At 53.4% G+C, this 13,700-nt stretch overlaps 1 protein-coding gene across 1 annotated transcript in view; it reads left to right on the top strand.

The window, feature by feature from the left end:
- The window catches only part of NOTCH1 (notch 1), a 35,329-nt gene extending 22,778 nt beyond the window's left edge, over window positions 1-12,551 (top strand). Inside the window, 20 exon segments of the mRNA XM_009322145.1 lie at window positions 489-608; window positions 962-1,114; window positions 1,574-1,737; window positions 1,739-1,809; window positions 1,951-2,152; window positions 2,298-2,451; window positions 2,720-2,904; window positions 3,102-3,234; window positions 3,549-3,806; window positions 3,916-4,028; window positions 4,562-5,133; window positions 5,868-6,296; window positions 7,096-7,244; window positions 7,867-8,083; window positions 8,439-8,529; window positions 8,807-8,972; window positions 9,711-10,006; window positions 10,354-10,501; window positions 10,618-10,715; window positions 11,169-12,551. Coding sequence (XP_009320420.1) covers window positions 489-608; window positions 962-1,114; window positions 1,574-1,737; window positions 1,739-1,809; window positions 1,951-2,152; window positions 2,298-2,451; window positions 2,720-2,904; window positions 3,102-3,234; window positions 3,549-3,806; window positions 3,916-4,028; window positions 4,562-5,133; window positions 5,868-6,296; window positions 7,096-7,244; window positions 7,867-8,083; window positions 8,439-8,529; window positions 8,807-8,972; window positions 9,711-10,006; window positions 10,354-10,501; window positions 10,618-10,715; window positions 11,169-12,551 — 5,102 coding nt within the window.
- Window positions 12,552-13,700: the final 1,149 nt, after the last annotated feature.

The following is a 13,700-nucleotide window of genomic DNA, read 5'->3' as shown; positions in this document are numbered from 1 at the left end:
CCGTGAGCCGTTTCCTGCCCTCGGCAGTGGCCATAGAAACCCCTGGGGGGACCTGGACGGGGCAGGCAGGGAGGGGAAGGCTCTGGAAAATAGCAAAGGCCAGTTTGGGAGATACTGGCTGACAGGGAAGATAAGGTTTCGGAGGGAACGTGTCCCTTGGCTGGACATAAACAGGAAAAGCGGCTGAGAGGGATGGGGGGGAGCGCAAGGCGGGAAAGACACCCTGAGCAAGCTTCCCTGCCAAAGGAAGTGTGCAGCGCTTTTAATGCAGCCCAGATTGCCAGGGCTTAAAGGATTTGTGGGGGGCCTGGGGCCACGGGGGACCAGGGATGGAGGAGATGGCCCCAGCTGGGCTGCCCCGGGGCGGTGGAGAATCCCAGAGCCTGCCCCAGGGCTGGCAGCAGCCCAGGGCAGGGAATGAGGGTAGCGGGATCTTGGGTCCCTCGTCGTTTCAGAGGGGGTGTCAGCAGGTGCTTGTGCCTGTGCAGGAGCCACCTGCGAGGACGTGCTGGCCCCCTGTGCTGGCGGCCCCTGCAAGAACGGTGGCGAGTGCCGGGAGTCGGAAGACTATGAGAGCTTCTCCTGCAGTTGCCCCTCTGGCTGGCAAGGTAGGGGCAAGGCCCGTCTGGGGGTTCAGCACACCCCGCTCTCCTCAGCTGCTCGGGGATTGAAAGATGGAGGGCAGGGAGCGTGGCTGGGGAGCGACGGGCAGGTGGCTGCCTGCGTGCCCTGCCCGACGGGAGCAGCCCTGCGCGGTGCCCAGCCTCGGGGAGGGTCCTGACCTGCCCCACGGCTCAGCCAGGTGGACGGGATGTGGCCATCGCCCGCACCCCTTGGCGAGGGCAGTTTGCTGCGAGGGCTCCCGCCCTGGTGCAGGCGGTGCCCAAGATGTCGTCATCATCCCCGGGGCTTTCGCCAGCACCTCCAGCCCACGTGGTCCCTGTGCTGCTCTGTCCTGCAGGTCAGACCTGCGAGATCGACATCAACGAGTGCGTGAAGAGCCCCTGCCGCAATGGGGCCACGTGCCAGAACACCAACGGGAGCTACCGCTGTGCCTGCAGGACCGGCTTCACCGGCCGCAACTGTGACACCGACATTGATGACTGCAAGCCCAGTAAGAGCAGGGGCCGCTCCATGGACCGCGGTCAGCCCGGCCCCGAGCCATCAGTTTCATTGCCCTTCCTTGGGCTGGGATCCTCCTCCTTGTGCATGGGCGAGCCCCGGCCACTGCTTTGGCCTGGGCCGTGCTGCAAGCCCTGCTCGGGCTTTTGGGCCACCTCAAGCACGTCCCGGTTGAGCTGCGTCAGTCCAGGGACGGATGGGAGCTGGCAGGAAGGAGGCTGGGGGGGGAGAGTGACGTGCAGGCAGTGAGCAAGTGTGTCCCATGTGCCCTCCTTGTTCCCAGTCCCCCGGTGGGGCCGGGCTGGCCTCTGCCTGGTCCACAGGCTCTGTCCCACCCCTCTGCGTGGCCGGGGGGCACGTGCTGGGACAGTGGTGCAGAGCAGCTCCCAGGCAGGGCTACTGTGCCGGGGCTGGACCATTGCATCTTCACATGCACGTCCCTCCTCTCCAGATCCATGCCACAATGGTGGCTCCTGCTCCGATGGTGTTGGCACATTCTTCTGCGAGTGCCTGGCTGGTTTCCGTGGGCCCAAGTGCGAGGAGGACATCAATGAGTGCGCCAGCAACCCCTGCAAGAACGGCGCCAACTGCACCGACTGCGTCAACAGCCAACCGCCACCCCTGCCCCTGCCCCTCCGGCTTCAGCGGCATCCACTGTGAGAACAACACGCCTGACTGCACAGAGAGGTATAGCCCGGCACGGCTCCTGCTGTGGGCGCAGCCTTGGGCAGGGCTGGAGCAAGGGGCTGAGGTCCCTACCCCGTAGCTCCCTTTGGCATGGAGCGCGACCAGCGGTGACTCACTGGGACGTGATGTCTGTGTTCCCAGCTCCTGCTTCAACGGTGGGACCTGCGTGGATGGCATCAACACCTTCACCTGCGTCTGTCCACCCGGCTTCACGGGCAGCTACTGCGAGCATGACATTAACGAGTGCGACTCCAAGCCATGCCTGAACGGGGGCACATGTCAGGACAGCTACGGGACATACAAGTGCACTTGTCCCCAGGGATACACCGGGCTTAACTGCCAGGTAGAGGAGCCTTGGGCTGTTGGCCGCTGACCCCAGTGTCTGTCCATGCATGCTGGCTGTGGAGATTTGGGAGGTCTCTGCAGTCTCCACTCCTGCAGAAGCCCTGCTGGGTCCTGACCCCCATCTCTTGCTCTGCTCCTCCCAGAACCTGGTGCGTTGGTGCGACTCCTCTCCCTGCAAAAACGGAGGCAAGTGCTGGCAGACCAACAACCTGTACCGCTGCGAGTGCAACAGCGGATGGACGGGACTCTACTGCGATGTCCCCAGCGTCTCCTGCGAGGTGGCTGCTAAGCAGCAAGGTAAGTCCCTGCCATGTGTACGGCCTCACAGGGCCAGGCAGGGTCCCCAGGTGCCCCCCGTGCTGGGCTCTGAGGAGGGACATGCTCAGTTCTCTTGGTGGGGATCTTTGGCACAACTAGAGCTATCTCAAGGATTGCTGTAACATGCACCCCCTGAGGCTGCAGTCCTGGCTGCGGTCCCCAGTGGGACGCATGGCAGCCAGGACGTGGCCCTGCAGTGCCTGGGTGTCACCGAGGTCCCCGCGTCTCACTCTGCTCTCCCTGGCAGGTATCGATGTAGCACATCTCTGCAGGAATTCAGGGCTCTGTGTGGACACCGGCAACACTCACTTCTGCCGCTGCCAGGCCGGCTACACCGGCAGCTACTGCGAGGAGCAGGTGGACGAGTGCTCCCCCAACCCCTGCCAGAACGGAGCCACCTGCACGGACTACCTGGGAGGCTACTCCTGTGAGGTGGGTGCTGTGGGGGGCAGAGATGCACAGGGAGAAAGCACCAGTTACTGCCTTTCTGCTGCCCAAGGAGCTGCCCCAGCTTCAGGCTGGCTCGGTGCCCCTTTACCAAGTTGGCGGCTGGGGTGCTGGCTGTGCTCCTGTAGCCATGTGGGAATTGAGTGAACCTCTCTGATAGTTCCTCTCTTCCCTCCTTGCAGTGTGTGGCTGGTTATCATGGAGTTAACTGCTCAGAGGAGATCAATGAGTGCTTGTCCCACCCATGCCAGAATGGAGGAACCTGCATCGATCTCATCAATACCTACAAATGCTCCTGCCCCAGAGGAACTCAAGGTAAATTAATTCCCCAGGCTGGGGCATTAGTGGTCTGAGTGTAGATATTCTTGGTATCTGCTCATTAGCTGCTTGGGCTAGCAGAAGCAAATGCAACGGTAGAGGTTTGTGTTTGCTTGTGAGCTTAGCCATCAAGGCCACGCAACCTTGGACGTGAGCTGCGCGGTGGTGCGTGCCTCCTGCCAGAGCGGTGGCTCAGACTGCCATTGACTTGGTCAGGCTCAGCCCCTTCGCAGGGAAGGTTCACACAAGGGACCACCGGGCACCCCGATACTGTTTGATGAGCTGTGTGGGTTGTTCCCCCATTTCTCTAGGGGTGCACTGTGAGATCAATGTGGATGACTGCAGCCCTTTCTTTGATCCTGTCACCCTGGGGCCCAAGTGCTTTAACAATGGCAAGTGCACGGATCGGGTAGGTGGCTACAGCTGCATCTGCCCCCCTGGCTTTGTAGGGGAGCGCTGCGAGGGAGACGTCAACGAGTGCCTGTCCAACCCCTGCGACGCCCGCGGCACCCAGAACTGCGTGCAGCGGGTCAATGACTACAAATGCGAGTGCCGACCTGGCTATGCAGGTGAGCGCTGTGTACCCCCTGCCCCCAGCGCCCAGCCCTGCAGCCCCCAGCCACCCCGCGCATCTCGCACGCCTTCCTCTGCTCCTCACGTGCTCCTCTCCCTCGGCAGGCCGTCGCTGCGACACCGTGGTGGACGGCTGTAAAGGCAAACCCTGCAGGAACGGTGGAACGTGCGCGGTTGCCAGCAACACTGGCCGCGGCTTCATCTGCAAATGCCCCCCGGTACGTACCCGCTCCTCCCCAGCTCTGAGCATGGGATGTTGCACAGACCCTGCAAGTCAGCCCCCCTTGCACAGAGGGGTAGTCAAGGGGCCAGTTTAGCCCCGAGGCTTCCCTGGCTGGGCCAGCCAGGGGCAGAGGCTTTGCTGCGGGTGCTGGCTGGAGCGAGGTGTATCCGTATATCCCTCCTCTCTTGCAAGGAGACTGGGTCAGGGTCAGGGAGAAGGAGGTGGCTCAGCCCTGCAGGTACAACGCACAGCTCTGTAGGACAGACTCTTGCCTGGTGAACCATTATTTGCTCCACGTAAAGGTGGAGCAGGCAGCTCTGGAGAAGAGGTCCCTTCGTTTCGAGGGGGAGGCTCTAACAGGGTTTACATTCCAGATTATTCTTGCCCATCGCTGGTTTCAGAGGATGCACCAGAGCCATGCCCTGATTCACTGGTTTGTGCCAAGTTTCCCAGAACACACACGCGTGTTAGGCTGCTGGTAGGACGGCATCAGTGATTCTGACTCCCTCCTTGCTGTCACTTCCCCAGGGATTCGTGGGTGCCACCTGCGAGAACGACTCCCGCACCTGTGGGAACCTGCACTGCCTGAATGGTGGCACCTGCATCTCCATCCACAAGAGCTCCAAGTGCATGTGCGCGCCGGCCTTCACGGGTCCCGAGTGCCAGTACCCGGCCAGCAGCCCCTGCACATCCAACCCCTGCTACAACGGGGGCACCTGCGAGTTCTTCAGCGATGCCTCCCCCTACTACCGGTGCAACTGCCCCGCCAACTTCAACGGCCTCAACTGCCACATCCTCGACTTTGATTTCCAAGGTGGGATCGGGCAGGATATCATCCCACCCAAAATTGAGGAGAAGTGCGAGATTGCAGTTTGCGCGGGGTATGCCGGCAACAAGATCTGCGATGGGAAATGCAACAACCATGCCTGCGGCTGGGATGGGGGCGACTGCTCCCTCAATTTCAACGACCCCTGGAAGAACTGCTCCCAGTCTCTGCAGTGCTGGAAGTACTTCAACGATGGCAAGTGCGACTCTCAGTGCAATAATGCTGGCTGCCTGTACGATGGATTTGACTGCCAGAAATACGAAGGGCAGTGCAAGTAAGTGACTTGCTCATTGATCCTCTTGTTTTAAAGCCTTTGTGACCTTTGTGCTGATTGTCTGGGGGTATTTTCTGGTTGCATCTGCTAAAGCTCCTAAGTGCAGACCTGTTGTTCACATTCTACATTCTGGTCTGCTGCCTACGGGGCTGCAACTCAAGCAACCACACTTCCCTGTGGTCTTACTGAATTTATATACACTTGTAAGTTCTCTGGGTTTGGCTCATTCCAGATGGCTTCCCTGTCCTTGCCTGTATCACGCCATAGAAGTGAATTCTCCAACTCGCAGTAGTAACACAGTGAGTTTCAGTGTAGGGAGACCCCAGATGGAAGAGCAGACAGAAAACATGATGATGTTAACATCCAGGCATTTACCAAACATTGTCTTTGGCAACAGCAGGAACTTAGTCCCAGATTCCTGGACAAACTCTGGTCTGAGTAACTATTCTGTGTCCCCACGTCTTCTCTGCGTCACAGTAATTTGTCCCTTTTTCTGGCAACTAAATTGCAACTTATAATTTAACAGCTGCTATCTCAGCTGCAGAGGTGAATGCTTCACGGCGCTGCGTGAAACAGTTGCCTTCCATGTAAACTGGCTTAGTGACTATCAGGATGAAGAATATTTATACAAAAGAGAGGTCCTTGTGGACCACCGCTTATTTTCTCGGCAGATAGGTAATATGCGCGGTGCTTCGTCTAATTCGTTCTTCTGCCTTTCTTTTTCTTCTGCCCAGCCCTCTGTATGATCAGTACTGCAAAGATCACTTCTCCGATGGTCACTGTGACCAGGGCTGCAATAATTTTGAATGCGAATGGGATGGTCTGGACTGTGCAAACAACATGCCAGAGAAGCTTGCAGATGGCACGCTGGTGGTGGTGGTCCTGATCACTCCCGAGAACCTGAAGAACAACTCTTTCAACTTCCTGCGGGAGCTGAGCCGCGTGCTGCACACCAACGTGGTCTTCAAGAAGAACCCCAAGGGAGAGTATATGATCTTTCCGTACTATGGCAATGAGGAGGAGCTGAAAAAGCATTACATCAAGAGGTCGACAGAGGACTGGTCAGATATGTCTAGTGCTGTCATCAATAAAGTAAAGAGCAGCCTCTACTCCAGGGCTGGCAGAAGGCAGAAGAGAGAGCTCGATCAGATGGACATCAGAGGGTAAGGGGGACCAACGGGTTCCTTTTTCACTGAGCAGCATTTGTTTTCTGTGTTGATACTAGTAACACGCTATGAAGGGAAGGATGTAGGTCAGATAATTGTATTTAGACGTTGCTTTCTGTGTGAATAGAAACCGGATTTTGCTCTCATGTGGGAAAAGCGAGTGATCGCTCAGGAATCCCTGATACAATGCTGCGCCGACTCTCACGACTGAAGGAGTCCTGTGTATTGTTGGGAGCTGGGGCTGGGCTGGGTGGGACCTGGAAGCAGAGGTTGGCCTGACCGACTGTCTGACTTCAGGAAGTCATTAAGTTAAGCCTCAGTTTCTCCCTGGGAAATGCTTTCTACAGCTTTGTTGTAAAACTCAATTACTGCAAACTGTGTTTGGAGGTCTTTGGTATAAACATATAGATCTAACCTTCTCCCTCTCTGTGGGCTCAATCAAAAGCCACCGAAAACAAAGGAGTTAGAGCAGCGAAACTGATGTGAAAAGATCTGAAGGCTCCCAAACAGCATTATTTAAGATACTGTAGTGTCTGGGTAATTTTAAAACATTGTGAAGCAGAGACTCCCTTCCATTCCTGGAGAGAAGGAATTAGATTTCACAGTATTCATTGAGGCAAATCCAATAGACCGTGAGTGTGAGCTGCAGGGCTTGGGCCACAGGGAAGCAAGGAGATGGGTTCCCACCTTCTAATTCCCACTGATGGGGGGTTAAGGAGGGAAGGGAGACAGGGCTCGTCTGTCTTCTCAGTGTGGTCATTGCTCCGTGCTTCTCATTGACTCTTCTCTCGTGCAGATCCATCGTCTACTTGGAAATTGATAACCGCCAGTGCATCCAGTCGTCTTCCCAGTGCTTCCAGAGTGCAACCGATGTGGCGGCGTTCCTGGGTGCCTTGGCCTCCCTTGGCAACCTGAACATACCCTACAAAATAGAAGCCGTTAAAAGTAAGTACGGCTGGTCGGCTGGGGAGGAGAGACAGCCAAAACTTTCCAGCCTTATCCACGTTTAGTTATCTGTCAGCTGGCTGCATTTGAGCACAGTCTGGTTTTAATAACCTTGCATCTTTTTTTTTTTTTCTTTAAGTCTGTTCTTAAAAAAATTGCAAAACCAGTTTATTATTTTTGCTTATTCCAGGTTTATTTCAAAATCATTATCACTATAAAAGTCGTAAAAAAAAAAAAAAAAAGAAAAGAAAAAGAAAACCCAACCAGCTCCAATCAATCAGTGACATGGAAGGAGTTGAAGTTTGTATCTTGAAAATCCCCCCTAAATCCTTTTGTCTTAACAGCTCAATGCAAGCGCAATGATTTGAAGTTTGCTAATCCTTTTCCTTAAAGGAGAAAAAAGTGAAGCTGTCTCCTGATGCAGGCTGGCTTGTGCAGCCGAGAATTTGCCGATAGTTTGCAATTCTGATTAATAGCGTATAAAATGACCTTATTTTGGGGGGGCTGATTTAGATCAGACTTAGGTACCTCTATTAACTAATTTTCCTTCATTTCCACTCTGTCACTGGTTTGCTATGCAGCTTAATGTCTCAGCATCTCTTTGTGCCCCACTGTTTTGTAGGTGAAACAGCTGAGCCCACGAAGAACTCCCAGCTGTATCCTATGTACGTGGTGGTGGCTGCGGTGGTCGTGCTTGCTTTCATTGGTGTGGGAGTACTGGTGTCTCGTAAGCGGCGCAGGGAGCATGGGCAGCTTTGGTTCCCAGAAGGCTTCAAAGTGACAGAGTCGAGCAAGAAGAAGCGACGAGAACCACTTGGGGAGGATTCTGTTGGACTGAAGTGAGTAATTGGCTTGCTAACCCGTTAAACACAGCGCAGCGGGGCTGCTCGGGGCTCTTCTGAAAGAACCCATCGGAGTTTTGTTCTCTAGTGCATCATGTTGGCGTAGCGGGGAGGAGAAAAATCAGGTTTCTTAAAGTTCTGCATGGGGAAAAGAGTGTTCCCATCTGGAGGAGGTTTTTAAATGCTTTGTGGTCCGTTTGCACTTGGTAAAAAATGAAAGGCAACCTGAGGGGAACCTCCTGGAAATTGCCTTGTTGATTCTTCTTTCAGTTTGTGCATGTAGATAAACACAGTCCGTCACAGCCTAGTTCCTGCAGAGGAGCTAATTTTTTGTATGGTTTTATTTTTAAAGACCCCTCAAAAATGCTTCAGACGGCACGCTGATGGATGACAACCAAAATGAGTGGGGTGATGAGGAGACCTTGGACACCAAGAAGTTCAGGGTAAGCTCACTGCCACATTCCCTTTCTGTGCTGCAAGTAGTCACTCGCTGGGTTTTGTCATGGAAGGAGCAGAGCGCTGCGGAAAGCGGCACTGCGGAGGGACCCTCGGGGGCCCGGTCTGCGCTGTGCATCGCTGCTGCCGGCTCCTTTGCAAACCTGTGTGTGACAAACGCACCTTTGAGACTTGCAGAGCTTCCCACGCTAGAGCTCAGCCCCCTCCTCCCACTCTGACTTGTACGCTTTTGCTGGGTGCTCATTTCCCACTGTCATTCCCCAGTTCGAGGAGCAGGCGATGCTGCCTGATACAGACGATCAGACGGATCACAGGCAGTGGACCCAGCAGCACCTGGATGCCGCTGATCTGCGCATATCCTCCATGGCGCCTACTCCACCGCAGGGGGAAATCGATGCAGACTGCATGGATGTCAACGTCAGAGGTCCCGGTAAGGTGGACTTCTTTCGCTTTTGTGCTGCTTGTCAGCTAATCTAAAATCCTCCCTTACCCCTTGCAGATGAGCAGTCCCAGACAGCCCTACCTGTCTCTGTTGCACAGGGAGTCGCTGCTAGCCGTTCTGCATCGCATGGCTGCTGTTGTGCGTGATTTAGAGATAGACCCTGTCACATTCTGCTTTCCATGAGATCTCTTTTGTTTAATCACTGAGATGGAAATTAGGGAATACAGAAGAAGTACCTATTAAATCATCCAGCTTATCTCTCTGCCACTCCTAGATTCCTCTCCTCCCACCAAACTGCACATTTCACAATCTTCTTTTCAGGTTTTTAACTATATTAATAGTTAATAGGCATTTAAATTATTACAAACATTTGGTCTTCCCCACATCTGTGAAATTGTCCTCTGAAATAATAAAAATATTTAAGGCTGCGCTGTACCATACTCAAGTTTGCTTTGAGCAACCTTCCTTATAAATTGCACCTTACATGCTAGTGTGCAAGCTAGCAGATGAAATAGGAAAAGCAGTGAGTGGTGAGATACCGCTAAGGAATTTCAGATCCATATCAGAGGAAGGATATTCGTGTTTGATGTTTAGAACCAGTCAGGAACTCAGTCTTGATGCACCCACGAGAATAAGCATCTATCGCAGACAGAGCATCTTGCTGAGCCGCCTGCATTACAGAAGGGTAAAAAGCCTTTTTTCACCGAGTTCCCCTGTGCTTTTCAGATGGCTTCACGCCCCTCATGATCGCCTCGTGCAGCGGAGGAGGGCTGGAGACCGGCAATAGCGAAGAGGAAGACGATGCTCCCGCCGTTATCTCGGATTTCATTTACCAAGGCGCCAGCTTACACAACCAGACTGACCGTACCGGCGAGACGGCGCTTCACCTGGCTGCCAGGTACTCCCGCTCGGACGCTGCCAAGCGCCTGCTGGAAGCTAGTGCCGATGCAAACATCCAAGATAACATGGGCAGGACGCCCCTCCACGCCGCCGTCTCTGCTGATGCCCAAGGAGTCTTCCAGGTAATTGATCCTTTCGCCACCAGTCTCAGGGTTTTCTGGGGAAAGTACCGGTGCTACGCGTTGAGCCAGTGACACGACTGAGCTTATTGCAGGGTCTCCAGCTTGCCCTGGCAAGGTGCGGGGTGGAAGTCTTGAAAACCGAAGCCCCTGTTGTCTCAGGGCAGGGCACAGCAAAGCAGCAACCCCGTAGCTGCCCTTGGATGTTCGCCCGAAGTCTGGGAGGGGGAACTGGAGGGACCAGCCTCTGGGAAAGGGGTTGCAGGTCCTGAGACCTGGGTACCTGGAGTGCCTGCTGCCTGTCCCTCATAATGTTTGTTTCTCCTGCGTTTTGGCCCTTGTTGCGGCAGATCCTGATTAGGAACAGGGCAACCGATCTCGACGCTCGAATGCATGACGGGACCACCCCTCTGATCTTGGCCGCTCGCTTGGCTGTGGAGGGCATGCTGGACGATCTCATCAACTGCCATGCAGATGTCAATGCCGTGGATGATCTAGGTACTGCAGGCAACTAAAACACGGGCGGGCTTCCTCAGAGGTGGGCGGAAAGGGCTGCTTGCTATTGCCCTTACCACTCACTAACGCATGTTGTATGTCATGGTCTTCCTCCATAGGCAAGTCGGCACTGCACTGGGCTGCTGCTGTGAATAACGTTGAAGCCGCAGTAGTCCTCCTGAAGAATGGTGCCAATAAGGATATGCAGAACAATAAGGTAGGGGTCTCCTGGGCTGACATAGGCAAGGAAAGAACCATTTGGGGAGCCTGTTGAAGGGTAATTTTTGCCTAAAATATAACACTGTCTGGCACTGAGACTCTGATTTGATTATTCTGCTGTGAATGAAGCTGTTGGATTTAGCTCAAAGCAGCACTGTGGGATTTGGTCCTACGGGTGATGTTGAGGGGCCGTGCAGTGCTTGGTGGTATGGTGCAGTGTTAGTGTGGCCATCTCCTCGCACGTTCTGGGTCACTCGCAGGGTTCCTGGTTTGATGTCGGTATAAGGACGTGGCTCAGCAGGGTAGGAACAACCAGCAGCAAAACCTCACCAGAGGAGAGACAATTACTGTCTCTGCCACCCAACTGCATGGTGTTGGGCGTAGAGCTCAGGATAGTGTTAGCCAGGAGAATCTGTGAACTTAAACCTAACCATCTTTGCTGGGTTTCTAGGAGGAGACCCCACTCTTCCTCGCAGCCAGAGAAGGGAGCTATGAAACGGCCAAGGTCCTGCTGGACCATTTTGCCAACCGTGACATCACGGACCACATGGACCGGCTCCCACGGGACATTGCCCAGGAGCGGATGCACCACGACATCGTGAGGCTGCTGGATGAGTACAACCTGGTGCGGAGCCCACCGCTGCACAACGGCCCGCTGGGGGCACCCACGCTGTCCCCACCGCTCTGCTCTCCCAACAGCTACATCGGCAACCTGAAACCTGCCGTCCAGGGCAAGAAGGCCAGGAAGCCGAGTACCAAGGGCCTGAGCTGCAGCGGCAAGGATGCCAAAGACCTCAAAGCCCGGAGGAAAAAGTCACAAGATGGAAAAGGATGTCTGCTTGACAACTCCAGTGTGTTGTCTCCAGTGGACTCCCTGGAGTCGCCCCATGGGTACCTGTCGGATGTTGCCTCTCCTCCACTGATGACCTCTCCATTTCAGCAGTCCCCTTCCATGCCTCTGAATCATCTGCCAGGCATGCCTGATGCCCACATGAGCATCAATCACCTCAACATGGCGGGGAAGCAGGATATGGCCATGGGAAACTCCAGCAGGATGGCCTTCGATTCAGTGCCACCACGTCTTTCTCACCTCCCTGTCTCCAGCCCCAGCACAGTGATGAGCAACGCCCCGATGAACTTCTCCGTCGGCGGAGCGGCCGGTCTGAACGGGCAGTGTGACTGGCTCACCAGGCTGCAGAACGGCATGGTCCAGAATCAGTACAACCCGATGAGAGGCAACATGCAACCAGGGGCGCATCAGCAGACGCAAAACCTTCAACACGGCATGATGACCTCCCTGCACAACGGCTTGCCCACCACAAGCTTGTCGCAGAAACAGCTCCAGCAGCAAAACATGCAGCCGCAGCAGCAGCCACAGCAACCCCAGCAGCAGCCGCAGCCGCAGCAGCCGCAGCAGCATCACAACCCCAGCTCCAATGCGAGCGGCCACATCGGCCAAAATTTCCTTGGTACCGAGCTGAGCCAGCCCGACATGCAGCCGGCGAGCAGCAGTACCATGGCAGTCCACACGATCCTGCCTCAAGATTCCCAGATGCTGCCCACGTCTCTGCCATCCTCCCTCGCCCAGCCCATGACCACCACGCAGTTTCTAACTCCACCTTCCCAGCACAGTTATTCCTCCCCCTTGGACAACACCCCCAGCCACCAGCTCCAGGTGCCCGACCACCCTTTCCTAACGCCGTCTCCGGAGTCGCCGGACCAGTGGTCCAGCTCGTCTCCTCACTCCAACGTGTCCGACTGGTCTGAGGGCATTTCCAGCCCTCCCACGAGTATGCAGTCACAGATGGGACACATCCCCGAAGCCTTCAAGTAAAAGACGGTGTTTCAGAGACACTGGCGCTCAGTGGGAGTTAGAGAGAGATCGAGGGAGATCTTTTTTAAAAGGACATCGGATGCTTTTATTAAAGGATCCTTTTTAAATATGTTTTTATTAAAAAAAAAAAAAGACAAATTAATTCTTTTTTTTTTAGTATTTATTTATGTACTTTTTATTTTACATGAAAACACTGCCTTTTTATTTATATGTTCTATTGTTAAGAACTCAATGTGGGACACCAGTTGTGTTTCAAGAAATCAAAAAATTAGGTTTTTATAGGACATTCTCATTTGTTGGGGGGGGTTCATTGTGTTTGATTTGAGAGGAAATGTTTATGTAAAGCTATAAGCAGCGATTTGTGACTCTGAAATGCCATTAATTTATTTTTTCTCTTTCAACTCAGAAAGAGAGGTGAGAAAGAAAAGGGAAAGGAAAAATTGACTAAAAATACCACTCCTTAGGGGGGGAAAAAATTAAGTATGGTCAGATTTTTGAAATGTACTTTAAAATGCTTCCTTTGCTATTATATCTGAGAGGACATTTTATGGTACCAGTCATGAATCTTTGTTTAAATTTCAGTATTATATAGTTGTACATTTGCCTTGATAATAGAAATTTTTGTTCTCTCTTGTTTTTTATATATATAAAAAAAATATATTTAAATGATTTTTATGATCTAAAAAAAAATAATCAGGATTATAGACCTGTAAGAACAGGTTCTAAGCTAAAAAAAACCCCGACAAAACGTGAATACTGTCCTCCACCAAAAAGAAGTGTATTTGCCAAACTTTTAAGAGAGCAAGCCCGTAACTACGGAGTATATACCAAACCCATAACTGTGGGGTTTATACACAAAGGAGACTTAATTTTACTTTGAATATCTTTACTGTTTTTTGTTTTCATGTTTGCATTTGAGTAACTGTTTAAGAAATAAATGCCAATATAAACTTGTAAACCACATCCTTATTTTAAGGATGGCCTGCCTGTTTTAAAGAAGGCGTGTCTATTGATGCAGACAACCTGAGTGAGATTACAAAGCATTGTAACACTGCCACCGCCGCGTGCTCGCCCGTATCCAGCTCCTCTGGCAGCGCGATTGCTGGGTGCTCAGTGGAAAGCGCTGCCGGTTTTGGTGGGGTGCTGGAC

The sequence above is a fragment of the Pygoscelis adeliae genome, unplaced genomic scaffold, assembly GCF_000699105.1.
Source record: "Pygoscelis adeliae isolate BGI_AS28 unplaced genomic scaffold, ASM69910v1 Scaffold114, whole genome shotgun sequence".
Taxonomy (NCBI): domain Eukaryota; kingdom Metazoa; phylum Chordata; class Aves; order Sphenisciformes; family Spheniscidae; genus Pygoscelis; species Pygoscelis adeliae.
This window is presented reverse-complemented; position numbering and strand designations above follow the sequence as displayed.